Below are 27911 nucleotides of genomic sequence, written 5' to 3'. Positions count from 1 at the left end.
GGCAGCGCTCTGCAGGCGACGTCCCTGAAAAGATGGAGCTTCCCAGCTCTGCGGGTGTTGGTGCTTTCTGGGCAGGCTTGTCCTGAAAGCTTCCTGGCAGATGTACGGCTGGGGACGTGAGAAGGTCTGGTGGTGCTGGGTCACGCGTGGTGCAGCAGGGGCTTGCCGCGGTGCCCAGGGAGGTCCCCAGCTGGCAGCACCCCTGATCCCTGGGCTTCACCGAGCTGTGTCCCACCAGCACCTCCTTGGTCCCTTCTCTGACCATGAAGGGGTCAGAGAAAAAGGGGAGAGGAATGGAAGGGGAGAGGAGTGCAGGCTGGGCGGCGGTAAGGCCTCGGGTTTGCAGGTCTGGGTTCCCTGTGGGTCAGGTTGGTACCGTATGTGAGCCTCCTGGAGCTGGGCATCATGAGCACCCCGTGGCCTTTTACTGCCTCCAGTCTCCCAGGTCCGTCACGCAGAGCCACCTTGCTCCTCCTGGCTCCTGCAGCCCGCTTTCCTTCCCTGGCAGCCTTCAAAGTGCGGTCATCACCACCCCTCCGATTTTCCCGGTGGGACCTTCTCATCCCAGGAGGCCACAACTTTCCATACAAAATCCTTCAGGTCCTGCGAAGGTCAGGGTTTTCGGGAGGAGCCTTGCGGCCTCTGAGCTGGCCCACACCTGCAGCGAGGGCCGGCGGCTGGCTCCGGTCCCTGCCTGTCCTCTGCTGCGGGGAGATTTCCGTCCGGGGGAGCTGGCACGTGCCGGTGTCGGCACAGCTGTGCTGAGCCTCGCTCCGGTGAGCGCGGCCAGCTCGGCGCTTTCTGCTGCCCGGTGTGTGCTGGCCTCCCCCGGGGAGGGCTGGGGAGGGAGGCAGTGGCCCTTGGTTGCTGCTGGGGGTTCGTGCCAGCCTAGCCCCGGCTCTTGAGGCTGGAGGATTTCATCCCCTCCTTTCCGCTAGCCTGGCTGTGAAGGGCTTTTGCTCCTTCTCAGCTGGGTTTGGTCACCTGCTGCCGGGTACCGCAGGTCCTGGGACACCGCAGAGGCCACCAATGCCGTCCTGTCACCTGTGATCACTCCTGTGCCCTCTGGTCACTTGTTTTAAAGGGATGAAGATCACAGTGGGCAACCAGAGACGGTTCTGGTGGCACTGCAGGCTGCTTGGGACTGCCGTGCCCTGTCCCAGCCCGACAAGCACAGCGCCCGGGGCTCTGCTGGCTCCTCAGCCGAGGGCGAAGGCCCCCTGGGAGCAGAGAGGGGCCGTTCTCGGGGGGTTAATTCAGGGACGTGGAAGTGCCCCGGGGATCCAGCATGTACCAAACATCCCAGCATCTCTGCCCGGGAGCCGTGCCGTGGCCAAGGCTCGCTGGGTCCCGTCCATTTTCACTCCGTCCCCCGGGAGCCAAGGTCCACAGAAGCGCCCGTGCCGCCCAGACGGGCCGGCAGACGAGAACTTCCTTCCGGGCCCTATAGACAGACATTTTATATATGTTAAAATACGCCTGTATATAAATATAGAAAGCAAGGGTTTGAGAGAGCTTGAGTCTAAATAAACTTGTATGTTTAAGGCTTTTAAAATGCTAATGTTGAATTTCAGGGGAGTGGGGGGGAAAAGCGAGGGGGTTGTTGGACTGAGCACCGAGACAGCTGATGAGCTTGGATCGGTGCCTTTACAATTCAAGGAAAATGGGATAGTTTGGGGAGGAAAAAGGGATTTTCTTGGTTTTGTTTTTAGTAGAAAATAAAAGAAGCTGCCTTCTTATTTGCCTCCCTCCCCCACCGCCGGAGCAGCGAGCGACTGGTGTTGTATGCATAAGCTATTCCTTTGTGCAACATCTAAATGGTTAATTGTGTTTGAGGAAGATGTACGGGCGAATGGAGAGACCACCCAGCAAGAGACAGACAAGAAAGAGCGATCTCTGAAATGTTTAACCAGAGAGAGAGCAAAGTTGTTTAAAAATATTTAATTTACAACATTCCACACTGCTGATTATAAATTGGCCGTCCAAAAACACTGCTGCGTGCGGGGAGGGATCCAGGCAGCATGAAACAAATTCTTGTGATTGTTTTTCCTATCTTCCTCCGTCCTTTCCTCGGGGAGTTTAACCCTGCGGCGGGACTCGGGGGGCCGGGGGCAGGAACCGCAGCGAGCGCCGGCGTCCCCGCAGTGCCGGTGGTGGCACCTGCACGGGGCCGGGGCGCGGCGACCTCCGGCACCCGGGGGGCTGGAGGGGACGGAGGGGGAGGACGGAGCAGCGGTGCTGCAGGGGACAGGGTGGCCGGCAGTGCTGCTGCACGGGGAAGGGCACTTTTGGGGTGGCCGGCTGGTGAAACGTGGCTACGTGCCTTGCAAAGACCCCGGCAGCTCCTCGCGTCTTGTTTTCACGCCAACCCCAGGATCCCCCCAAATGGTTTATCAGGGGAACGCCGTGGTGGTGGCCGGGGGGACCCGGGGAGCTGAATCCATCCAGGCTGTGCTGCCCCTGGGACGTCCCCGCCACCGTGACACTGCCCGGCTGTGTCACGCAGACGTCGCTGGTGGTAATGGGACGGAGCCAGGGCCTGGGCCCTTGCGGGGTAATTGAGCAAGAGCAGCATCTCCTCCCTGCTGCGGCCCTTTCGCAGATGGGGCTTTGGTGTCGGGGGCCTGGAAGAAGGGATCCGGCTGCCTTTGCTCGCGGCGGCCTCTGATCCACGGGTGGCTTCGAGGGGCTGAGCTGCAAATGGGGACGTGTCCCTGGAGGGGACGGTCAGGACAGCTCCCCATCACCTGGGGAGGGCAGAACAAGGGGATGTGAGAGGAGCAGGGACCCAAAAGTAGTGGCTGCTTTTATTTTTAGCTAGCAGAAGTCCGGCTGCTTTCACGGCCCTGCTGCCCCAGTACCCCCGGCTGGGGAAGGGCAGGGTCTCTCCTGCTGCTGCTAGCTCCGCTGGCAAAAAGGGGGCACAGGCAGGGTCGTGGGGCTCCGAACAGGGCCTGCTCCGTTCCCCAACCCCTACCCGGCCTCGCCGGCCACCTGGGCGCTTTCTCGCGTGCGCCGAGGGCCTGTTAAACCCCGAGCAGCCGGGGCGGGTTTGGCCGCTCGCCCCGGTGGCGAGCTCGGCTCTCGGTGGCTGAACCGCCCCGGGCCCTGCCAGCCCCAGCCGGTGCCGGGAGCGGGAGCGGAGACAAAAGCGCTTGTGTCCTCCTGCCAGCAGCCGGCCCTATTAAACCGTGCCCGCTTCCCATGCTGCGGGGGCGCCGGGCAGGCTGGCCGGCCCCGGGACCCCTGCCCCGTCCTCCCCGCCACTGCGGGACCCCACACCCGGCGGCTGGCACCGCTCACGGGGGGGGGGTCCCCAGCTCCTTCCAGCTGGGGCAGGATGAGACCTCGCGGCAGTGGGCGCATCCCTGCCGCCCGACCCTCCTGCGCCCCAGCCCGGGGCATGGGGCCGGTGTCACATCCACTTAGAGGGCTCCGAAAATGCCTCGACCTGACACCTTGTTAAATACCCACCAGGGGTCACAGTTCCTGGGTTTCTTTTTCCTGCTTTTCCCTTCGCCCCGCTGAGACGTTTCGGTTGGCAGGAACTCCCCCGCGCTATTAGGTATCTTTCGGGGAACAAGAAACCGAGATCACTTACAAATTAATTTGGAGTTAAACCTACAGAAAATGAGAAACATGCTGCTTTGCAGGAGAGAGCGCTTGGCCAGCGATCAAGAAAAATACATCAAACCCGCCTGGTTCGGTGCGTTCGGAGGTGGCCGGGGAAGGGGGCTGCGCTCTCAAGGTAGCCGTCAGCTGCTTTTGGGTGCGTTTTAATGGGGCCACGGCCTTTCCTCCCAATTAAAACCATAGCAAACAAACAAAAGGGAGAACCTGTTCCCCGGCGTGCAGGGGGTGCGGGGAAGGCTGGGGTCTGCTTACCCCAACCCCACTGCCTTTGCTGGTGGGGTTTGGGGCCAAAAGATTCCTGCTTTGGCTGCGTGGGGACAGGGACCAGCCATGGGGGCGGCTCATCCACAGCACGCCCACATCCCAGCACCTCGCACCACCTCTTCCCCATCACCACCTTCATGGGGCCAGAGCCGTGCTCCCCCTGCTTGCCCCAGGCAGGTCCCCAAGGGGGACCCTGCATCCCCTGCCCCACGATGGCTCACTGGGGTCAATGCTGGGGACCCCATGACGCCTGGGGCTAGCAGGCAGGTGGGTCGAGGTGCTGGGGGCAGCCCCCATGCCGGCACAGCCGGGCGCTCCCGGAGGGCCGCGGGCGCAGGGCTCGCATTGTGTCTGCGGCGCGAGCGGCTGTGCCGGGAGGGGGCCGGGGGGAGGCCGGGGCGGGCGGAAGAGCAGTGATAAGATAAAAGGTCTGCTTTCCCATGCCGAGGAGCCGGGGGGGGGGCGCGGGGCGAGCGCCGAGGCCACCCAGGTTTCAAGCGTTCGGCCTCGGCGCCTGACCCCGGCACATTCAGAGAGCACTTCCTAAATTTGTCTCCTGTGTTCCTGACTCACAAGCAATTTCCTCACCCATAAAACGGCGTCGGCATGAAAGGACTGGCCGGGACACCAATTACTTGTCACCGTTTTACCACCCCGCTGCTCACCGGTTCGCAGCCCCTGGCGGTGCCCGGCCAGGATCTGTCCCCCCCCTGCAGCATCCCTTTGCCCCGTGTGTGGGGACACGGGGACAGCCGGGGTCCCCTGTGCCATGGGGAGGTGACGCAGGACACAAGGATCTCCAGTGCCCAGCACCTGGTGGTGTCCCCAAGCTGAGGTGCCCTGTGCTTGCGGTGCTCCTGGAGGCATTTCCCAGCCCAGCCTGCGATCGGGGCCATGTCAGCTCTCGGTCCCCACACTGGTGTTGTCCCTGCCCTGCCGTTGTCCCTGTGGCATTAAGGATGCTCCTGTGTGGCTGCATGGAAGGCAGCGGGGCCCCGAAATCCCCTCCCTAGGGCATGCACAGGTTTGGGGCTCACTCCCCTGGGGCTGAGCAGGCACAGCCGTGTCCTCACCCTGACGTGGCTGTAGGGTGCACAGCCCCTCACCCTCCAGGTGCCTCCGAGTCCGTCCCTGTCCCCTCTACCTGCCCCTCTGTGCCCTTCCCAGGTCCCTGGTGCCACCGCTGGCAGCGGCACATCCCCGCCTGCACCCTGGGGATGAGGAAGGGCTGGTGCAGAGGGGAGGGCGGCTTGGGGGTCCTGAGCCCCCTGAGAGCCCCCCATCCATGGCCGAGGAGTGTGCAAGAGCTGCGCTGCATGCCTGACCCTCTCCAGCAGCCCCCAGCCACCCCCAGCAGCCCCCAGCAGCCCCCTGTTGCCCTCCCCGCAGCGATCGGCCGGGGGCTTGGTCCCGGCATTGGGGCTCGAGGCTCGCCCAGGGCCCAGGCAGCGCTACCAGCGGCCGCCGCGCCACGTCGGCTGCTAAACGGGTTTTATGGTGGGATTTAGGGACTTTTCTGCCGGGTAATTGATTTGCCCAGGCCGTAAAAGATCAAGGCCGGCGCTGAGGCGGTGGCTCCCGGCATCTGCCCGCCGAGCGGGGACGGGCGCAGGCGGCTCGGGCACGGCCCTGGTGCGCGGCGTTGGGGCGCTGGGACCCGATGGGGCGAGCGCTGCGGCCCCGGCCAGGAGCCCCCTTGCGGCCCCCCCCACCCCCCTTCCCAGCCCGCATCCTCGCACCCCCCTCCCCAACCCCACCACAAAACAGCCCCCAAAGGAGACAAAAGGGGCTGTTTGGGGACCTGCCACCTGCTAGTCCCCATCCTACAATACCGCAGTAAAGAGGCACCAAACAAAGGCCTTAAAATCCTAAAGGGGCCCATTCATTAGGGTGACAAAGGGGGAAAGAACTACATTATCATAATTAATCCCGGTGCTGGCGGTGGGTGGCAGGGCCCTCTGTCTTCCAAGGTGGTGTGGGGACGGCCGGTGTCACCACGTCCACACGCTATTGTGCGCCGTGGCCTCGCGGGGCTTAGGCGGTTTTTAAGCTCTGTAAACACCGCGGGACCCCCCCCCGTGGCTGCCGGGGGTGCCGTGTCCCCCCCCGTCCTGTCCCCTCCCCAGCCGGGGCCGCCTGCCCGCTTGCTGCGGTCCCCCAAAACCTTGGGCTGAGATGGGAGGTGCACCTGCCCCTGGGGCAGCCGGGATTTGGGAAAGAGTCTCGGGTCCTGCTGGCTGTGCTGGCCCTGTCCCCGTCACCGTGTCCCATGGAGCGGCATGTGGCAGGGACCCCTTTGCTCCCACCCCAAGGCTTTCCCTGGCCTCGAGGATGGGGCTCCATCCCTTTCCCACTGACACCATAGCCCTCTTTGTGGGGACCTAGGGGCCTCTGACTCGAGGAGCAACCTCTGTCCCCCTCTCCTCTGCCCTGGGGACCCCCACCACCGCCGCCAGGCAGCTGGGGGGAAACTGAGGCACAGCGTGGCACACAGAGGTGCCTGGGGGTTTAGGGGCTATGAATGCCCCACCTGTAACCCCACCCTTCCTTCCACAGCCTCTCTGGGGACATGGCATCCCTTGGGGAACACGGCATCCCTTTGGGAACATGGCATCCCTTGGGGACATGGCATCTTTTTGGGAACCTGGCATCTCTTGAGGAGCGTGGTGTCCCCTGGGGACGTGGCATCCCTTGGGGACATGGCATCCCTTGGGGACACCCCGTCATGGCACCCAGTGCCACGTGGAGCAAGCCAAGGGGTTCCCGACACCTCCTCCATCCCCCGGCCACCCTGTCCGCGGGCAGCGAAGCCCCGGGGCCCCCGGGAGCCCGCTCGCGGCTGGGGCCGGCGGCCAGGCGGGCTGTGCCGGCGGTTCGCCGAGCACCATCTGGTTTCCAACTAACAAACGCCCGGCGCTGGCTCCCGGCAGAGGACTTGCTGCTGCTGCTGCCGCGGCTGTTTACAGCGTGCCGAGGTTCTGGCATGGCCCCGCCGAGTCCCCTTCAGCTTTCCCCCCAGCTGCACAGCCGTGCAAAGCCCTGGCTCTGTGTCCCTGCCCCTGCCCGACCTCCGTTTCTCCCGGGGCCCCGTTGTTGTGCCGGGGCTGCCCGTCCCCGGGGTGTCCTCGGGGGTTTTCCCGTCCCGTTTGCATCATGGGGTGGGATGCGCAATATGGGGGTGGCGTGGGCTCCCCGACCTGGTGCCCGCTCTCTGGGTGCTGGGTGGGTGGCGTGGTGCCCCCAGTCCCATCCCTGCACCCCAACCATCCCAAAAAAGCTCATGACGCATCCCCACTTCTCACTGGGGCAGGCCTCGGGGGTGTCCCCAAGGCGGGGGGATGAAGCCCTGGGCCCCCACCCCGGGCTGCTGCTCCCCCAGCCGCTGGTGCCGCAGAGCCACCGCGCAGGGTGGGGGCTGCGCGGAGCCATTTGCCTTTAATTGAATTTATTTGTTACAACCCCAAACAATGTAAAGCAGGCTTCTCCCAGGCTCCAGCTGCCTGGCTGCCCATTAAAATACCATCTAGAACAGCAAATCCCCCCTCCCGCCTTGATATAAAACAGCCGGTCAGCACCAAGCGGCAGGCGAAGCCTCCCCGCGCGCCAGCCTTTCCCCGCGCGCCCTCCCGCTCCCCCGGGGCCGCTGTCCCGCGGGGCTCAGCGCCCGGCCCCGAGTCCCCTGCCGGGTGGCCCTGGGGGACACGAGGGGGACCCGGAGCCCGCGGCACCGAGCAGACCCGGGGCTGCCCCGGAGCTCATCGCATCGTGGCACGGCTCGGCGCTATCCCGCCCATGGGCGTTTTCCGGATGGGGTTTCAATCCCGCTGGTGGCCTTGTGCTCGGGGTTGTCGTCCCAAACCCCTGCAGCATTTGGGGTGCCCAACCCGGCCCCACACCACCATGCTCAAGGGACCGTGCAGCTGTGCCACACTGGGGCAGCATGGGAGCCTGGTGCTGCCGCGGGCGAGCCGGGATGGGGCCGGGACACCATCCCGGGGGGCTCGGTGGGCATCCCGAGGCTCCCCGACCACATCCACCCCATTTCACAATCTGCTGGGCACCGGCGGAGCCCCAGGTGGAAGCCGCCGGCCCCAACCAGGAGGGTGACGGAGAGCGGAGGTCGGGGGGACGCGGCGGTGCCACGGGGCCGGAGGAGAGGGAGGACGAGCGACTTATTTCAAATGAAGTTTATAAAAAGCAGCAGCTGCCCAGCGGTGGGACCGGTCCACCGAGGAATAGGAATGGTGGAGCTGTTAATAGCAATCAGGCACAAGAAGTGCTGAATAGCTGTTTCCCTTCTGTATTTGGGGAAACGCCAGATGCTACAGGCCTGTCGCGGGACGGGGGAGAAACCCTTTGCGCGCCGCCGACGCCCGGAGAGCTCAGCGGGGCTGCGGCCGGGGGCTGCCCGAGGAACCCGGGTTATTTTTTTTTTGGGGGGGCTTCACCCTATTTTGGCCAGCAAGGGGATGGCGGGATGAGCCTCGCTGTTACCAGCCCCCTGCCACCCCCAAGGAAGGCTGGGGGGTGACCAGTGGGAGAAGCATCAGGTCTGCCCACCAAAGACCCGAGGAGGGCGTGGGATGTGCGGAAGTCCCGTGAAGCTGGAGCAAAGTCCTAATTACCCCACACATGATTGCAGCCATTTACCCTTTTTCCCCTGCCCCATGGATGTGGGGTGCCTGTTTGTCTGTGTCCCCCTACTTGGCTGTTCATGGCAGGGGATGTGGCAGCGCTTGTGAGCACCCCAAAAAGTGGGGCCCTTCCCTGTGTCGCCCCCAAACCCCTGGGGGATTCTGTGGGGTGGAAGGAGGGGATGCACACCCCTTGGGGGGGGGAGGGGGACACATGCGGTGGGGGCACCCAGCCCTCGTGAGGGACACCGATCCCGTGGGCATGGTGGGTGGGTACCGGGTACGGGAGGGACACCTGGTTATGGGGAGCGGTTATGGGAAGACGGTTGGCCTTATGGGGTGGGGGAAGGCAGAAATGGAGGGGGCGCATTTGGGGTAGCATTCAGGGGCTACCCACAATTTTTGGGGGGGGCACCTCTGGGGTATGTCTTCACCCTTGGGGGGGGGCATGTACGGAGAAGGGATGCTCCCCTCCAAAAATAAAAAGGGAAGGGATGGTCCCCCATTAAAAATAAAAGGGAAGGGGTGCTCCCCCTCCAAAAAAAAAAAAAAAGGAAAAAGGGATGCTCCTCCCCAAAAAAAAAGAAGGGAAGGGATGCTCCCCCTGCAAATCAAAAGGGAAGGGATGCTCCCCCTGCCAAAAGGGAAGGGAAGGGATGCTCCCCCCTCTGAAAATAAAAGGGAAGGGATGCTCCCCCCCGAAAATTAAAGGGAAGGGATGCTCCCCACCAAAATAAAGGAAAAAGGGATGCTCCCCCACAAAAAAAAAAAAAAAAAAGAAGGGAAGGGATGCTCCCCCCCCGAAAATTAAAGGGAAGGGATGCTCCCCCTCTAAAAAAAGAAGGGAAGGGATGCTCCCCCTGCAAAATAAAAAGGGGAAGGGGTGCTCCCCCTCTAAAAAAAAATAAAAAAGGGATGCTCCCACCCCCCCCCCCAAAAAAAAAAACACAAAACCAACAAGGGCAGGGATGCTGCCCCTCCAAAAGAAACCGGGGGAGGGACGCTCCCCCTGCCAGTAGGGAAGGGCAGGGATGCTCCACCCCCCCCGCCCCCCCCCCGGGGCCGCCTGCCTCTGTGTGTGTGTGTGTGTGTGTGTGTGTGTGTGCGTGTGCGTGTGCGTGCACGGGGGGGGTACCGGAGGAGGCGGGGGGGGCGGGGGGGGGGGGGGGGGGGGGGTTCCGCCGTGTGTGGCCGCCGGCGGCGGGCGCTGCGTTGCCTGGCAGCGGCGCTGGGCGCTGCCGCGGCGGCGGCGGCCAATGGGAGCGGCGGCGGCGGCGCGGCCCCGGCGCCCCCCGCCCCCGCCTCCCCCCTTTAGAGGCGCGGCGGGCGGCGGGCGGCGCAGAGCCCCGCGCACCGGCACCGGCACCGGCACCGCCGAAGCCCGATGGGGGCCGCGCTCGGCCCCACTTAACGCGGGGGTGCCCCCGCCCCGCAGCCGCCCCCCGCCATGCCGGCAGAGCCCCCCGCGCCGCCGCCGCCGCTCCGAGCCGCCCGCCGCAAGCCGGCCGCCGAGGTAAGGGAGAGCTCCCCCAGCATCACCCGTCCCTTACTTTTTATCGCTTTTTATCGTTTTGAATAATTTTTTATAACTTAAATTTTATTTTATTTTTTTTTAATTTTTTTCCTTTTTTTTTTTTTTTTTTGGGGGGGGGGGGGGTGGTGGGGGGTCCTCACTGAGCATCCGCATCCCAGCCCTACAGCACGGGGCATCGCTCCCCCCCCCCCCCCCCCCCCCCCCCCCCCCCCCCCTCCCCGCGCCCTTTAATCCCACCCGGGGGGGGGATGCTGAGCCCTATGCGAGCCCCCCCCCAAAATCCTGACCGTCCCCCCCCCCCTACTCCGCAGGGCAGGGCCGGCGGCCGAAAGGCCCCGCTGTGGCTGCGGGCCCGCTTGCAGGCGCTGCTCTTCGCCCTGGGCTGCCGGATCCAGCGGCACTGCGGGAAGGTGCTCTTCGTGGGGCTGCTGCTCTTCGGGGCGCTGGCCGTGGGGCTGCGGGTGGCCTCCGTCGAGACCGACATCGAGCACCTCTGGGTGGAAGGTAAGGGCGACCCCCCCCCCCCCCCCCCCCCCGATCCTCCCTGGGCTCGCCCACCCGTGGGAACGGCCCCGTCTCCATCCCCGTGGCCGCCGCTGTCCCCGACCCCCCGGGCTTTGTCCCCCCACGGCCACGCGGGACAGCCGTGGGGCGATGCTCGGCTGCGGGATCCCGGCCGTGCGCGGCGCCGCTCCGTGGGGTTCCCTCCCGACCCCCCCCCCCCCCGACCCCGCGGGTGTCCCCGCACGTGGGGTGCCGCCGGCGGTGCTGTGCGTGCCGGGGCTGCCCACGCGGGTCCCCCCCACGCGTGTTTTTTTTCCCCCCACCCGTCCCCTCCGTACACACATCCCCTTCTCCCGGCTGCGCCGCCGCCCGGTGCCCGCCCGGGAGCATCCCCCGGGGCCGGTCCCGGCCGCGGCTCCCGGAGCGCATCCAGGAGGGGAGCAGGGAGCGGGGCAGGGTCAGGCCGGGAGCAAATCCCCGTTTCCGAGGGGAAACCCTCGCTAAAACCCGGCCCTTTGTTATTAATAAGCGCGAGCACAGATTTTTCTCGCCCCCTTCCCTCCGGCACCCTTCCCGGCCGCTCGCCCACCACCGCCTCCGGCCGGGGCGGGTGGCCCATGGGTGCCCGGCGGGTGGCCCATGGGTGCCGTGCCGGGTGCCGTGCCGGGTGCCGTGCCGGGGCAGATGTTGCTCAGCGGAGGGGTGTCAGCCATCTTTGTGCGGGAGCGCTGCCTCCTCCCCCACGCCCCGCTCCCTGTGTGGTCCTCAGCTACTCTTGGATTTGGTTCAACAATAGAAGCAACTTTGCTCTCCCACCCCCTTTTTTATGTATATATATATATATATATATATATACACACTAAAAAAAAAAACAAGAAGGGCCCTGCGCTCCCTCGCTGCTTGCACCCACGGCCCTGCAGCCCCCCCACCTGCTCCCCACTCCCGTGGGGTGCTTGGCCCCGTTCCTGTCCCCGTCGCCCCGTTCCCCTGCACCACGTAGCAGAGAAGCCCGGCGGTGCCTCCCGGTCCGGAAGGGGGCTGCTGGAGCGGGGACGTGATCCTAAAGTGGTTTCCTTGCTCTGGGTCGTGGCTCGGGCTCTGTGGGGTTTTATTCTGCTTTTTGGGGTGAGCATCTGGTGCGTCTGCAAACGGAGCTGGGGAGGTGGCTGCTCCTGCTGCAGAGGGAGCAGGGCTTGCGGCACGTCGGGGTGGAGAGCGGGACGGGGAAGGGGCCAAGACTGGGTGTGGGGACGGCTGGAGGTGTCCCCAAAGTTGTCTTTTCTGGCACATGCACCCCGCTATGCCACCCTGCTGGTGTGGGGACAGCGAGGGAGCTCTCGGAGGAGCCGGCTCTTCCTCCTCGCCAGGGCATCTTCCCGGTGTTTTGAGCTGGATTTTTCCCCCGTGGTCAAACGCTGCTGAGCTGGGGGTGCCGGTGGCGCTCTGCGGGGTGCTGGCTCCGGATGGTGTGGCCGGGGTGGTTTCAAGGCGTGGAAGGACGGACAGACGGACTTGCTGCTCTCCCTCAGCTTCGCGTGTCAGCCCTGGGGCTGCCTCCCTGCCCTGTTCCCATCCCGCGGGTGCTTGCCTCTTCCTGGCCTCCCTGCTGGCCTCCTTCTGCGTGCTCTGGCGAGATCAAAGCGTCCCCCGGTGTCCTTGGCTGTCCCCAGCCCTCCCTGATTCCCGTTCCCGTCCCGCTGGTGCGGGGTGTGCAGTATCGGGGGCAGCAGGACAGCTTCCCGGACCGTGTGTTTGGATCCTGAGCATTTTAGGATGTGAAAATGCCGTGGACTTCCTCGGCCACCCCTTCCTCCCATCAGTGGGGTTCTTGGGGTGTGTGTCGCTGTGCTGTGAGTCCGGTGCTGGGTGGAGGCAGCTCGGGGCTGGCAAAACCTGGGTGTCCCCTAAGCCTTGGGAGCCCCCCGAGGCTCCTGCCCTGTCCGGGTGGGGAGATGTTTGTAGGAACGTGGTCCCTCGCAGCCCCGAGGTGGTGCTGAAGGGGCAGGCAGTCCCGGTCCCATCCCATGGCCCTGCTCGCAGGCAGTGGGGTGGTTGAAGCTCACGGGAAGCCTCTGGTGACCCTCAGAAGCTGGTCCCTGCCCGCTCACCTGTCTATAGACAGGCTGGGGGGTGCAGCTCGGTGATGCTCCATCCCAAACCACCTCACCCAGGAGAGGGATTGACCTCCACAGGCAGAGCAGAGGCCGTGGGAGGCTGAGCACAGCCTCCTGGAGCCTGGCGGTAGGGGCATGGTGTTGTTGTCCCCCCTCCAGGGTAATAGGGTGGGCAGCCCCCACTCTGCCCCACAGGGGCATTTCTCAACCGTGGCCAATGAGGGAAATCGTGGAGTCCCCTGTCCTGGCTCGGGGGGGTCCCCAGCCCCGTGAGCCTCCCCCAATCCCTGTGGGATGGATGGGGTCTGGCCGGGGGGTGCTGGCGGTGCCCTGGGGTTACCGCCTGACCCACGTCCCTGCCTGGGAGATGGGAGGGAGGCCGTGTCACCCCATAAATTGGACCCGACTGTGGAAATGTTCAATTAGGCTCCTCCGAAGCAATTAGCCACTCGCAGGCTTTGAAACCCCGGCTCGCAGCGAGTGTTGAGTTACCTCTAGACACCTGGCAGCTGTTCCCGGCTCTCCCAGGGCGTTCGTAGGGCCAAGGGGCCGGGGCGGCGAGCTCCGGGGAGGCAGAGCCCTGGGTGGTGAATGGCCCTGCCTGATTTATAGCGCCGAGGGCTGGTTCAAAGGAAGGCCGGGTTAATTCCTAACCGGAACAGCCGAGCGCCCCGCGCAGCCCTCGCGCTCTCAAAGAGCTGCCGAATCCCCCCGGAGAAGCCCCCGTCCCTCTCCCAGAGGGGTCAGGGGTACCCCGAATGTGCTGGGGTGTGGGGGTGAGGGGTGGAGATGGGTGCACGGTGTGGGGGTAAGGGGGGTTTTCTTCCCTGTTCCCAGCTTGGGGCATGAAGCTGAGATTTCTCCCTGCTAGCTTTTGTCCTTCCCTGACCTCTGCCATGGGGCTTGGCACGGGGTGTCCCCCCCGCACACCCACTTCTGGCACCCAGCGCACAGCCGGGGTGCAGCCCAGGGGGTGCCCCCGTGGCGGGGGCTGACGGGAGATGGGATGCATGGAGGGGGCTGGCTCTGTCCCTCTCTGCAGCGAGAGGGGCACCAGGGAGCAGAAATCCCCAGCAAGAGCTGAGGGTGGGATTAAGCACCCTCCCCACCCCGCTTCTGCCCCAGGGGGAGGCTGTCCCCGTGTCCCCCCCTTCCCACACTGCTCCCCACTGTGCGTGGGACCCCCGGAGGAAAGGGGGGGGGGGATGCGTGTGGGGCAGCAGCTGTGTGGGGAGGGGGTGCCGTGGCCCTTTCTGGGTGGGCATGGGGAGAGGTGGGTGGTCTGGCCGCCGGCAGCGGGTGGGTTTGGAGGGGCAAGATGTCTGCGTGGGGCAGGAGCTGGCTGCGTGGGGGTCTGCGGGGTGGCTCGGCCCCGCGCCCCGGCTGCCACGTCCCTGCTCTGTCCCCAGGCGGTGTGCGGTGGGGACAGGGTCCCCCTGCTCCTCCGTGCATGTGGTGGCACTGGTGTTACCCCACGGGGTGGGAAGGGGTCTCTGGTGCTGCCACAGGGCCCCTCCTGGCCTGGCTTTGGGACCCTGTGACCCCTTCTGGTCATGGGCTTGGGCAGGGTCTGGGGGCATCCTTGGGACGTGGGGGCTCAGAACAGCAAGGAGCTGCGGTGTGCTGCTGCCATGGGGTGCTGGGGTCCCTGCACCCCGTTATCCTAAAAATATAAAAACAGGCTTTGTTGGCTTGCTGGGCTCTGACACTTGCTCCAAAGCCCCCCTCCTGCAGCCCCGCCGGCACCACAAGCACTGTTCCGGGGACTGGCCTGAAGATGGGGCGCAGGCGGGGACTGCCTCCGCTTATTTATCTTTGGGAGGCCACCGAGAAATCTCTTGCTCTTCCCTTCCTTGACAGCTCGGTCAGCTTTTCGGGCTGGAAAATTTTGCTAATTAACCAAAAAGTCTGGGAGACTCTTTTCAGATGGCTGTGGCTTATCTGCGCGTATCCATTTTGCTTTGCTTGTCAACTTATACATTTTTGTTTTCCTAGGAAGTTTTTCTGGGGGGTTGTTTTTTGTTTTTTATTCTTTTCCTTCCCTTTAAACTTAGACATATCCCCAGCTTTAGGGAGGGGGCTCTCCCTGCGTTTTAAGTGCTGTTGGGCGGCTGGGAGGGGGCAGCGCAAGGGACTGAGAAGAGGGTTTTATTATCTGCCTCTCCCTCGGGCCTGGAAAAGTGGTCTGAGTTCAAAAAATTCATTTCTTGCCTGAATGAAGCCAGCAATGTGGAAAAATTTCACCATTCAGAGCGGGATGAATGTATGTTTCAACCACACATTAAGTGACATTAGCAAGCAGTGGAGTGCCTAATGTGGCCATTTTTCACAGCAGCCAACAGAGGGGGTGATTAGCATAATTAGTACAGGCAGCCCTATACATATGGAAATGGCAAATGCCTAAATGCCAACACCAGTGGAAATTTATGTCAATGCTGACAGGAGTCTTAGCGGTGAATGGTTCCCAACCGAATCCCCTCTCCCCCTTTTTCGGGGGTCGCGCTGTCCCCTTGGTCCCGGCCGCGCTGCTGCTGGCTCCTCGCCCCCCCCTCAGCCTCGCTGGGAACAGCCACGCAGGGATTTGGGGTAATAAAGACATTAATTTAGCTCCGGCCATAAACAAAGGCTGGCTGGGGCCGGCGGATGGGGAGCTGGTCCCAAATGGGCAGTTTATTTATTTATTTTTATTATTATTATTATTATTTTTTGACCCCCTCCTCTGGCTTTTTGAAGGCAGAGCCCTCTTTTCGCCGTATTTATTTAGGGAAGTGTCAGGAGTGCTTTTGTGGGGCTGGGAGTGGAGCCACCAGCCCCCCCCCGGTCCCTGTGCCTGGGGACACCCCACTGCCACCCCACGGGGACGGGGGGTGGCCCCGGTGCGGTGTATGGCCGTGTTTTGACAGGACGGGGCCGCAGGGCTTTTCGGGAGGCCGGGACAGGTAAAAATGGCTCTTTCAGCACGCCCTCGGCGAGACTTCCTCTGGAGCAGCATGGGTCCTTTCACAGGCTCCCTAATCCAGCTAATCCGCCCCACAACACTTTGAAGGTGGCCTCCGGCTTGCACGCCGGTCGGCACGGGGAAGCGGACAGTGGGGGGGGCGTCCATCCCCCCCCCCCAGTGCCTCAGGACCCCCGCCCATGGGGCTGTGGGGTGGTGCTGGCACCGATGGGTGTCCCCACGGGGGTTTAATCATGCGGGGGTGTGTGTGGATCCCTGTGGGTGATGTGCTTTGACTGTGCTGTGGAGCAGCTTTGTGCTCTGGTGTCAGCACCCGTGGGTGCCCCTTGTTGCAGCAAGGTGGCCACGTGGGTGCTGGGGGGGTCGGGGGGGGGGGTGTCCCCATAGGGGTGCCATTTTCAGGAGGGGTTTGGTGTGACCTTCCCCACCATCCATGGGCTTGAAAGCTGGCATCCTGGTGCCAGCAATGGGATTTTGCCCCCATGGGACCCCCTCCTCCCCCTTGCTGGGGTGGTGGCACTAGGACAGTGCCAGGACCAGGACTAGGCCCCATCCAGTGCTCTCCCCGCTGGTTGCTGCGTGCCACCACCCTGTTACACCAGGCAGGGCCTGACCTCTTTTGGAGGCCGAGCACAGGACGTGCTCGGTCCCTGCTCTCCTGAGCGGTGACAGCGGCTGGTGGTGCCCAGGGCCCATCCGCAGCATGGTGGCACTGCTGTGACTGAGCCTCCACCCACCCCTGGGGGACAGAGTGGTCCTCCCAGCAGGACATCTCCCTGGGTTTCAGTGCCTCTCTGTGACCTCCACCATCTTCCTCGCCTCCATCCCCTTCAGCTGTGCCCAGCGGGGACAGCCTGCTGTGGGGTGGGCGGCCTGCCCCGTCCCACTGCCCTCACCATGGATGTCCCCACAGTGATGTGCCAGGCCTGGTGCCCACACCAGGCCGTGAACTGGGGCCCTCTGACCCCAAACCCTCCATGCTGCGTCTCGGGTTGCTTGCAGCGGGGCCAAGCACCCCATCCCCAAAAAGTGGGGGCTGGAGGGAGGTGCTGTGGGGGGCAGCGCAGGCAGGGTGGCCGGGCAGGGAGGCTCCCGCCCCGCTCTGTAATTTTGCGGCGGACGCCGTAATTATGGGGTGGGCTCCCAATTACGGGGTGGGCTCCCACGAGGGTGGGAGGATGCTGCACCCGAGGCCTCCCATGCTGCCAGGACCCCGTCCCCTTCCTGGCACCAGCTTGGGCACCGTGGGTGTCCCCCCCACACACCCTCAGGGTGTTTGGGGTGCAGCCAACCTCCATCACCCCCCGAGGCGAGCTACGTGGCACCCTGCACCTCCACCCCATGGGGATGCTCATGGGAGGCCGGGGAGCATCGTCTGGGGGAGTGGGGGGCCCATGGACCCCCATGGGTGCAGGGGGTGCTGGAGCGGGGCTGTTAACAAGCAGGACCGGGCCTCTGATTGGAACCAGAGGGCCCTTTGCATGAAAAAGCCAAGGGCTCCCTTTGTTAATTGGAGATTTTTTTATTTATTTATTTTTTTTTATTTACATACAGTTCCTCATTAACGTGCTCATTGTTGCTATCATGGCGCTCTCCGGCCCCCTCCCCTAGCCCCCTGTTGCAGGGGGGGCACGCAGGCCGGCTCCGTGCCGCGTGGGGCGTCTCGCCCCGTTCCCAGCCCCGGGCCCGGCCGTGCCGTCCGGCGGGTGCGCGCCTGTTTGAAGTGTCCTTGGCAGCCCCGCGCGCGCTGCCTTGTCTTTTCATGTTGCTCTTTGGTTAATTAGGGTGTTGGAATTTGAGGCTTCCTCACTGCCTTTGAAGCTTGCTGACGGCTCGCAGTGCCCTGTTCCAAATTAACACTAATTACAAGGGACGGCTTTTTATTTTCTCTCTCTCTTTCTTAATTTTTTTTTTTTTTTTTTACTTGGGGGGGGGGTCACAGATGTGCGGCTCCTCCCGCAGCGCTGCCTGCGGGGCGCAGCAGGATGCGGCCCTCGGGATGCGGCCGTGGGGCCGGGTCCAGCCCCCCTCCCTTAGCCCCAAGCCCCCCCAGCCATCCGTGGGGGTTCGGCGTGGGTGGCACGGCCGAGATCAGAGCAGCTCGGTGCACCTCCCGCCCGACCTCCCAGCCTGCTGGGAAGGGAAGGGAAGGGAAGGGAAGGGAAGGGGATGGTCCCCCCGCGGCACCCACCCTCCTCCTGTCCCCAGCCCCCGGGCACCGGCGTCCCCTCTGTCACACACACACAAAGGCCGTGTCCGTGTGTCCCCCCCTGCCGCCTTACTCCCCAGCCCTGGCACGACCTCCATCGCAACTGGCATCTGATGGACACCAGCTGCTCCCCAGCCCAGCCAGGAACAATAAAGGCGCACCCCCCACCACCCAAAAAGCAAGGAAAATATATTAAAAAAGAAGAGAAAAAAAAATCAAAAATAAATAATAATAAAAAAAAAGAAACCACCAACCCATATAATAAGTCATTAAAAGGGAAGATTCTGCTGCTTATTTGCGGTCTTGCTCTGGCCTCCTCGGTGCTGGCGGGGGGCCAGGCCCGCCGGGGCCCCGGCCTCTTGCCGAGGGAGCGTCCCAGCGAGGATGAATCCTGCCCCGGCACTGGGCAGGATCCGGCCCCCGGCGCTGGGCAGGATCCGGCCCCCCGAGAGCGGAGCCGCCCCGGGATGTGCCAGGGCGCTCAGCGCCCCTGGCTGCCTGCGGCGCTTGGGGTGTCCTCAGTGGGTGGCACCGGGGTGGGGGCTTCATCCGGAGTCCTCCCCCTGATGGAGGGTGCTGGGAGCAGGGTGGCCGGGTGCTGTAGGCGCTGTAAATAAGTGCGTGTGACTGCAAATGAAGTCAGTGCCTTCTGGGGGAACGTCGGTCCCATTGGTTGCAGAGCTGTTGCGATGCCTTCAAGGATGGGTCCCGGTGGGTGATGGGGTGCTGGGGTCCTGCTTGCTGGAGGTGCCGAAGGGCTGGGGAGCCCCCCAGCACCTTTCTGTCCCCAGGTGCTCCCAGAGCAGCCCTACCCCTGCAGGGACCGGTGGTCTTGGACATCCATGGCGGGTGGGGTGGATGCATGATGTCCACCTCTCCAGCTGTGCGGGGGGTTTCAGGGAGATCAAAGCCAACTGAGGCTGGAAGTGTCCGTGTGGGTGCTGGGTGCAGGCTGCTGAGGCCACCAGCCCTGGGGTCCCTGGGGTGCAGGCGCACGGAGGATGGAGCAGTTGTGGACCCCCGTGGCGAGAAGTCTCCTGGGTTCTGGTGGCACCACCTAATTAACGCTGCAGGGCCAGCTAGCTTCCCCGGGCGTCCCTTATGGGCAGGGTGTTGGGGGGACAGGGCTTTGGGGTGGCCTCGGTGCTCACGGGGCGCCCCGTGGTCCCCCCCACAGCGGGCAGCCGCGTCAGCCAGGAGCTCCGCTACACGAAGGAGAAGCTGGGCGAGGAGTCCATCTACACGTCCCAGATGCTGATCCAGACCCCGAAGCGGGAAGGGGAGAACATCCTGACGCAGGAGGCCCTGCAGCTCCACCTCGAGGCGGCCCTGGCTGCCAGCAAAGTGCAAGTCTCGCTGTACGGAAAGTGAGTCCGGCTCCGGACAGGGACAGGGACCCCCGCCGTGCCCCGTGTCCCCCCCCACAACCTTGCCGTGCCCCTCGCCCTCCCGTGGGCTGGAGCCCATCCTCACGCCCTCCCCCTGCCTTTGCAGATCATGGGATTTGAACAAGATCTGCTACAAGTCGGGCGTCCCCATCATCGAGAACGGCATGATCGAGAGGGTGAGTCCTGGCTGCGTGTGGCATCGGGCACCCCATGGCTGGTCGGTGGGGTTGCATCGTGGTAAACTCCCCCCCGAGAACTGGGCCACAGGGGGGTTTCCAGCTCCAGATGCTGCAAGCAACCCCCAAACCTCCAGCTCCACGTGGGAGAGGGGTGGATTTGGGCAGGTAGCGGGGGGCAGGACGCATCCCCGCCGACCCCTCACGCCTCTCTCCCTCCCGCAGATGATTGAGAAGCTGTTCCCCTGCGTGATCCTGACGCCGCTGGACTGCTTCTGGGAAGGGGCCAAGCTGCAGGGAGGCTCAGCCTACCTCCCGTGAGTGTGCGGGGGGCCTGGGGGGGACACCACGGGGCTGTGGCACCGGGGACGCGTCCCCATCTGCATCCACCTGGCTGGTCCCGGTGGCACCGCCACATCCCCGCAGCGGGTGCTGCCACCCCACCGGGGACGTGAGGACAGAGAGGTGCGGGCACCACACGCAGGTGTCTGGGACTGCTCCCTCTGTGCTCAGGTCCCCCCTCCGGCCCAGGAGGGTGGGGGGGATGAAAGGGGGGCTGCATTCCTTCTGTTTACAGGCGTGTTTGTCCGGGAGAGCCCGGGCAGACTTGTGCATTGTCAGCAAACGCAGCCCCGCGCTTTCTCATGCTAATGCTGCTCTGAAAGCTGCCCGTTGCCAAACAGATGAAATAGTGGCCTTATTCAGGCTGCTGCGGGACGGGAGGAGGGGAAAGGGGCCTCAGCGTGCCCAGCTAGCGCTGGGGGGGGACACCGCCTGTCCCCTCACCCCCCCAGACCCTGCATCATCCACCCCAGCCCGGCCGGAGCGGGGAACGAAGCGGACCAGGAGCAAGTGGGGCGCTGCTGGCTTTGTCCATCGGGGTCTGCAGCGTGTCCCCGTGCTCGGGTGCCCGGCTGTAGGGTGGCACTGTGGAGGGGCAGGAGCCACCTCTCCCCGCAGCGGTACCCAGGCCGGGCAGCCCGGGGACTCTTCCCCCTTTTTAAGGCTCTGAGGGGTGAGCGGGGCGGGAGCTGGGAGAACAAAGAGCGGCAATCTATGGAAAGACAAAAGGATTTGCCCTGGCTCAGTGAAGCAAGCGAAAGCAGATAAAAGGGGCTCTCTTTGGAAGCGGCAGCAGCTCCGGTTGGTATGTGGGAATCTCGAGCACCCGGCTCCGGCCCAGCCAGCCTTCATGAATTATTAGGCTGCATTTCTCCCCAGAGCCCACACTCGCTTGGGGCTTTTTCTTCCCCTCTTTGCAGCGCTGGGCTGGGTTTGTTGGCTTTTTTTTTTTCGGCGGCCTTTCTGTCTCAGAGAGAAGCCGGGTGAGGCAGGGAGCCGGCCCTGGGCAGCGTGGCCACTGGAGCTGGGACAGAGCGGGTCTGGATCAGCGCATCTGGAAAAAAACCCTTTCTGTGGGTACCCAAGCTCCCAGCACAGCCTTGCTCTCCATCCTGCCCCACTCAGCAAAGCCCCAAAACCACCAGATTTAGGGCTGGCCGGGCTGCAGCATCCCCTCCCCGCTATCAAGACGTTAGCCCGCGGGCAGTAATCGCCCTGACTGCTCGCACGGAGCGGGGCGCGCGGGGCCAGCTGCCCCCCTTTGTCCCAGCCTAACAGGATCAGGCACGCTACTTGACTCGGGGCACGGCCCGCTGCGCTGGGGCGCGGGGACGCCGCAGGCAGGCATCCTGACTTCCTTTCACTCTGCCTTTGGGGCACCCCCTCAGGGATTTTGGGGTGCCAGCCCCGCTCCACGCATGGAATAGGGTCTTGAGGTAGGGGGTTTCAGCATCACCCGTGCTGTTTTCTCCACAGGGGCCGCCCTGACATCCAGTGGAGCAATCTGGACCCTCTGCAGCTGATGGAGGAGCTGGGGCAGTTCACGTCCTTGGAAGGCTTCAAGGAGCTGCTGGACAAGGCAGAGGTGGGGCAGGCTTACATGGAGCGGCCCTGCCTGGACCCCCGGGACCCCCAGTGTCCCCCCAGCGCCCCCAACAAGCAGAGCCAGCAGGTAGGTGACATCCTGTGGGGACCGGGGTCTCGCTGCTCTCCTGCCTGTCCCACACCTCTGATGCCACCTCCCCTCTGCCGGCAGAGCCCCGACATCCCGGCAGAGCTCTCGGGGGGCTGCCACGGCTTCTCCAGGAAATTCATGCGCTGGCAGGAGGAGCTGATCTTAGGTGGCACAACCAAAGACTCCCAGGGCAAGCTGCTGAGGTACGAGCTGTCATGGCACGCGGGTCCCCGGGCACGGTGCGGGGTCCCTGCCGTGGTGCCCGTGGGATGGTTTGGGGCACGGTGGCCTCATCCAGCACCCAAGGGCACCCACTGTAAGAGGGGTTATCTGGGAGCATGTCTGGTGAGGGGTCAGTGCTTTGGAGCAAGGCTGGGGACAAAGGGGACAGGGTCTAGGTGTCCCCGTGGGGCTGGGGGGGACCCACACCCGTGACACGGGGTGCCGCAGCTGGTCCCAGCGGGATGTGTGCGTGTCCCCCAGCGCCGAGGCCCTGCAGACCATGTTCCTCCTCATGAGCCCCCGGCAGCTGTTCGAGCACTTCAAGGACGACTACGAGATCCACGACATCAGCTGGAGCGAGGAGAAGGCGGGTGCCATCCTGGAGGCCTGGCAGAGGAAATTTGTGGAGGTGGGTACTGGGGACAGCACCCAGCCCCTGTGTAGCACAGCATCCCCCCTTCTGCCTTGGTTTCACGTGGCCGTGGGTCCTGGCACCACGCTCTCATGGTCCAGTGGGTCCCCAGCACCCTCAGAGGTGATGCTCAGCCCCTGGGTCCTCTTGTGGGGGGACGTGGGTCTTGTCTAACGGGGTGCATGCCCTGCAGCTGGCGCAGGACTCCATCCCGCCCAACGCCACGCAGAGCGTCCATGCTTTCTCCACCACCACGCTCAACGACATCATGAAGTCCTTCTCCGACGTCAGCGCCATCCGGGTGGCCGGGGGTTACCTCCTCATGGTGCGTACACCCCCTCTCTTCATCCCCTGCCATCCCTATCCCTCCTTTCCCTCTGCATCCCTGCTAACCCGCTGTGCTCCTCCAGCTGGCCTACGCCTGCGTCACCATGCTGCGGTGGGACTGCTCCAAGTCCCAGGGGGCCGTGGGCCTGGCCGGGGTCCTGCTGGTGGCCCTCTCCGTGGCCTCTGGCCTGGGGCTTTGCTCGCTGCTCGGCATCTCCTTCAACGCGGCCACCACGCAGGTAGGTGCCGGGGGAAGAGCCCTGGGTCCCCTCCTCCCGGGCAGTGGCCACGTCCCCGTGCCAACACTGTCCCCGTGCCGACACTGGCTGCTCTCCGGCAGGTCCTGCCCTTCCTGGCCCTCGGTATCGGCGTGGACGACATGTTCCTCCTGGCTCACGCCTTCACCGAGACCAGCCAGCATGTCCCCTTCAAGGTGAGCGCCGAGCCCTACTCCCGGGGCTCCCCAGCTGTTCCCCCTGCTCCCTCGTCACCGTGTCCCTCTGTGCCCCGCAGGAGCGGACAGGCGAGTGCCTGAGGCGCACGGGGACCAGCGTGGCTCTCACCTCCGTCAGCAACATGATCGCCTTCTTCATGGCAGCCCTGGTGCCCATCCCTGCCCTGCGCGCCTTCTCCATCCAGGTACAGCCCCGGTGCCCTCCTGGGGAGCAGTGACCCCATCCTTGGGGTGGGAAGGGCCTGGCTCTGACGTGTCGCTCTGCCCGCAGGCGGCGGTGGTCGTGGTCTTCAACTTCGCCATGGTGCTGTTCATCTTCCCCGCCATCCTGAGCATGGACCTGCACCGGCGGGAGAAGCGCCGGCTCGACATCCTCTGCTGCTTCTACAGGTACCACCTCTGCCGGCACCGCAGAGGATGGGGCTGGCCCTCGTGTCCCCCCGACAGTGGTTACGTGGGCAGCCCTACCATCACCATCCCCTTCTCTCTTCCCCGCAGCCCTTGCTCCTCACGGGTCATCCAGATCCAACCCCAGGAGTTCGCAGACGCCAACGACAACCATGCCTCCCACCCGTCCCCCTACGGGCACCCCGGCGTGGCCACCAGCACCCAGATCACCACCACCGTGCAGGCCTTCACCCAGTGCGACCCCTCGGGCCACCACATCGTCACCGTCCTGCCGCCCACCTCCCAGGTGTGCACCTCGCCCGCCGTGCTCCTGCCGCCCGCCGACCCGCTGGGCTCGCAGGTCTTCACCCCCTCCAGCTCCACGCGGGACCTCCTGGCCCAGCTGGACGAGGCCAAGGGTGGGCGCGAGTGCGTGCCCCTGCCCTTCTGCCGCTGGAGCCTCTCCGACTTCGCCCGCGAGAAGTACGCCCCGCTCCTGCTGCGCACCCAGACCAAGGTGAGGCGGGGATGGGACGGCCGCCCCGGGATGGGGACGGGTGGCGGGGGACGTTGGTTTCACCCCGCTGTCCCCGCAGGCGGTGGTGGTGGTGCTCTTCCTGGCGCTGCTGGGGCTGAGCCTCTACGGCACCACCATGGTGCACGACGGGCTCTACCTGACGGACATCGTGCCGCGGGACACCAAGGCGCACGCCTTCATCTCGGCCCAGTTCAAGTACTTCTCCTTCTACAACATGTTCATCGTCACCAAGGGCGGCTTCCACTACCCGGGCGCCCAGGCCGCCCTGCTCAGCCTGCACCAGGCCTTCAGCACCGTCAAGTACGTGGTGCGCGAGGGCAACCACGACCTGCCCAAGATGTGGCTCCACTACTTCCAGGACTGGCTGCGAGGTGAGGGGCATCCCTTGCCCTCCTCCTCATGCCCTCCCCTGCCCAAGGACCCCCTCCCCAGCCTGCACACCTTCCCGGGTGCCTGGCATCCTCTGGGAGCCCCCGGGGTTGTGTGGTGCCCACAAGGTGCCCAGCAATGCCAGGCATGCCCCGAGGGATGCTCACACCCCACGCTGTGTCCCCAGGGCTCCAGGCCACCTTCGACAGGGACTGGCAAGCCGGGCGCATCACCCACGACAGCTACCGCAACGGCTCCGAGGACGGGGCGCTGGCGTACAAGCTCCTCATCCAGACGGGCAACAAGAAGGAGCCCTTCAACTTCAACCAGGTGGGTGCCCACGGGGCTGGGGACGGAGCCACGGGGCTGTGCCATATCCTGTGCCCGGCGCCCTGCTCATGGCCTGTCCTGCTCGCCCCTGCAGCTGACCACGCGGCGGCTGGTGGATGAAAACGGCATCATCCCCCCGGACACCTTCTACATCTGCCTGACGGTGTGGGCCAGCAACGACCCCCTGGGCTTCGCCGCCTCGCAGGCCAACTTCTACCCGCCGCCCCCCGAGTGGATCCATGACAAGTACGACACCACGGGCGAGAACCTGCGAAGTGAGTGAGCGCCTGGTGGCATCCCTGCAGCCCCCAGCATCCTCCCCTGGCAGAGGACTCCACTTTCCCTGCCCCACAAGAAACGTGGGGCACCTTCCCTGCTCCTTCCCTCATCCCATGAGCATCCCCTGATAGAGACGCATCCCCTTTTGCTCCCCACTCACCCCCTCAAGGGCTCCCCAACCCCATGGTGCCCAGGCACACATCCTGGCTGCACCCAGGCTGGGGTGGGCGTCTCGGGGCTGCCGTGCTGCCCGTGCCCACCCTGTGCTCTCCTCCCTCCCCAGTCCCAGCAGCCCAGCCACTGGAGTTCGCCCAGTTCCCCTTCTACCTGAGCGGGCTGCGTCGCACGGCCGATTTCGTGGAGGCGATCGAGAGCGTGCGGGCCATCTGCCGGGAGGCCGCCCAGCGCCACGGGGTGCTGAGCTACCCCAGCGGCTACCCCTTCCTCTTCTGGGAGCAGTACATCGGCCTGCGCCACTGGTTCCTGCTGGCCATCAGCATCCTGCTGGCCTGCACCTTCCTCGTCTGCGCCCTGCTGCTGCTCAACCCCTGGACGGCCGGCATCATCGTGAGTATGCGCCCCGCCGCGTGGAGGTGGTGGTGGGTGGGGGACACCCGTCAGGAGGAATCGGGGACACTGGATGGATGGAACAGGGGTTTGGGGACATCCCTGCACACGAGTGAGGGCATCCCCCGTTAGATAGGACAGAGGGACTCCGCCAGGTGAGCAGGATGGGGCAATAGGGTGAGGATGCCCTATATGTAGGCTGTAGGGTCGGGCAGGCCATGCGCAGGTCAGAGCCACCCCCCCACTGACCCCGCTGCCCCCCAGGTCTCCATCTTGGCCATGATGGCAGTGGAGCTGTTTGGCATCATGGGGCTGATGGGCATCAAGCTGAGCGCCATCCCCGTGGTCATCCTCATCGCCTCGGTGGGCATTGGCGTGGAGTTCACCGTCCACGTGGCCTTGGTGAGTGACAACAGACCCCTACCTGCTTACGGGGCACCCCAATTCCCACCCCCAGCCTTGCTGGCCCCCTTGCCCCACGTGCATGTGGGGACGAGCCCCCCGTGACCCCATCCCACCCTCCGCAGGGCTTCCTGACAGCAGCAGGGAGCAGGAACGTGCGCTCGGCTGCGGCGTTGGAGCACACCTTCGCCCCCGTGATGGACGGCGCCGTCTCCACCCTCCTGGGCGTCCTCATGTTGGCCGGCTCCGAGTTTGACTTCATCATGAGGTGAGCGCCGGGTGCCCCATTGGGTGCGGGGACGGCTGCTGGCTGCCCCCCAGAAAGCTGTGGCAATGGGGGCTGGGGAGCGTGGCAGCCTCCCCCCCCAGCTGGTGGTGGTGGGGACATGGGGCAGGTGATGAGGACATGTCCCCGTCCTGCATGGAACATGGGGGGACGTGGGGCTCCCAGAGGGAACGGGGAACATGGGGTTGGGGTGTGCAGTGTTTTAGGGTTTGGGGTACTGCTCGCTCAGCCCCCTGCCCTCCCCCCATGCAGGTACTTCTTTGCGGTGCTCACCATCCTGACGCTGCTGGGGCTGCTCAACGGGCTGGTGCTGCTGCCCGTCCTGCTCTCCGTCATCGGACCACCCCCCGAGGTAGGAGACCCCCACCTTTCCTCTTCCCCTGTTGTCCCACACCTTACCTTCACCCTACACACATCCCTGCCTTGCCCAGTCCTAAATTCACCCCACACGCCCCTTGTCCCGTACTCACCTCAGCCCATCCCTCACTCCTTGCCATCACCCGTGCTTTGCCCATCCCTTCTTTGCCCCATATCCAATTGTCCCATCCCCATTTGCCCCCATCCCTGCTTCATCCCACATCCCCTTCTCCCTGTATTTGCTTCACCCCACAAATCCCTTACCCCATCCTTCCATCACCCTGTGCTCCCTGCCACCCCACACTCCCCCCATCCTTGCGTGTCCCTGGTACCTCTGACTCTCCCCTCTCTTCCCAGGCATCCCCCATGGATAACGGCCCCCGCCTGCCCCCTCCGGAGCCGGTGTCCCCGTGCCTCGGCCCCGGGGGTCTGTACATCCGCCGTGCCCCAGCCTGGCCCGCCGCCTTCACCGACACCTCGGACACGGAGTGCTACGGGGACGGCGTGGGGCCGGGCAGCCCCCGGGGACCCTTCATTGTGCCCCCCACCCCGGCACACATCCTGCTGGAGGCCGGCAAGGACCCCAGCTTCCCCCGCATCACCGTGAGTGTCTCCGCCAGGGTGCTGGCGGCTGGATGGAGCTGGGGGGCGGGGACACGCAGGTCCCCTGTGGGGTGGCAGGGTGGTGCTGGGGGGTCTCTGGGGACGCTCAGCCCCCTTACACACACCCCACTCCTCTCCTCCCCAGGTGCTGAAGCCCTACAAGGACAGCCCGGAGGTCCAGGGGAAGAAGGAGCCACCCCAGCCCGCACCCCCGCTGCCTTTCGGGGAGCCGTGCCCCGCACCGCCCAGAGACCACCCGCGCCCCGCGGCACCGCCACGGCCGGGCCAGCCCTGCTCGCCCGGCACCCGGCCAGCCCCGCGGGCCACCCTGCCCTCCTACAGCACCCACCTGCAGGGCCCCGCCGGCAGCTACACCACCGTCACGGCCACCGCCTCGGTGACGGTGGCCCTGCACCCCACGCTGCCCGGCTCCTACCCCGGTTTCGGCGCGGAGGCGGACAGCCTGGAGGAGCCCGGGGTGCCCAGCGCCGTGCCCGAAGCCTTCGAGATGCAGAGCCTGGGAGGCCACGGGGCGGGCGCCCGGCGCTAGGTGAGCTGGGGACACGGGTGTCCCCTCCGTCCCCTGCAGCGGGGACCGGTGGCGGCAGCAGCCCAAGAGGTGCCAAATCGCCCCGGCAGCGCTAACCGGGTGCGAGCACTGCTGCAGGCTGGTGCACGGCATGGGGGGGTGCAGGGTGGGTTTTTGGGGACCCAACTGAGCCCCTGCTGTCTCTCCGCAGGTCACCGGTCCCACGGATGGCACCGGCTCGTGGGCTGCTGGCGTCTCCCAGCGCCCGGAGGGGCACAGAGGGTGCAGAGCGGGGTCGCCCGCGTCGTGCTGCTAATCGCCCCCGCGGCGATGCCCCGGTCTCGGCCGAGGAGGACCGGCCCCCCGCGCCTCCCCCCACCCCGCAAATGGGCTCGGCAGGGCAGGCTGGCATTTCTA

At 64.9% G+C, this 27911-nt stretch overlaps 1 protein-coding gene across 1 annotated transcript; it reads left to right on the top strand.

The window, feature by feature from the left end:
* The first annotated feature begins 8793 nt into the window (after positions 1–8793).
* Positions 8794–27515, top strand: PTCH2 (patched 2). Its single transcript, XM_035537460.1, is given in 27 exon segments — positions 8794–8800; positions 9755–9837; positions 9839–9898; positions 9900–9947; positions 9949–10072; positions 10333–10569; positions 19029–19218; positions 19346–19415; positions 19641–19732; positions 21234–21429; positions 21514–21635; positions 21916–22063; positions 22260–22391; positions 22477–22632; positions 22734–22826; positions 22907–23032; positions 23119–23237; positions 23346–23751; positions 23831–24143; positions 24329–24471; positions 24566–24746; positions 25034–25317; positions 25582–25719; positions 25845–25987; positions 26258–26357; positions 26720–26965; positions 27111–27515. Coding segments are annotated over 27 exon segments (4362 nt in total).
* The last annotated feature ends 396 nt before the right edge of the window (positions 27516–27911 follow it).

This window comes from Cygnus atratus, chromosome 8 (genome assembly GCF_013377495.2).
Source record: "Cygnus atratus isolate AKBS03 ecotype Queensland, Australia chromosome 8, CAtr_DNAZoo_HiC_assembly, whole genome shotgun sequence".
NCBI lineage: Eukaryota > Metazoa > Chordata > Aves > Anseriformes > Anatidae > Cygnus > Cygnus atratus.
Note: the sequence above shows the minus strand (reverse complement) of the source record. Positions and strands in the feature narration are given on the sequence as shown.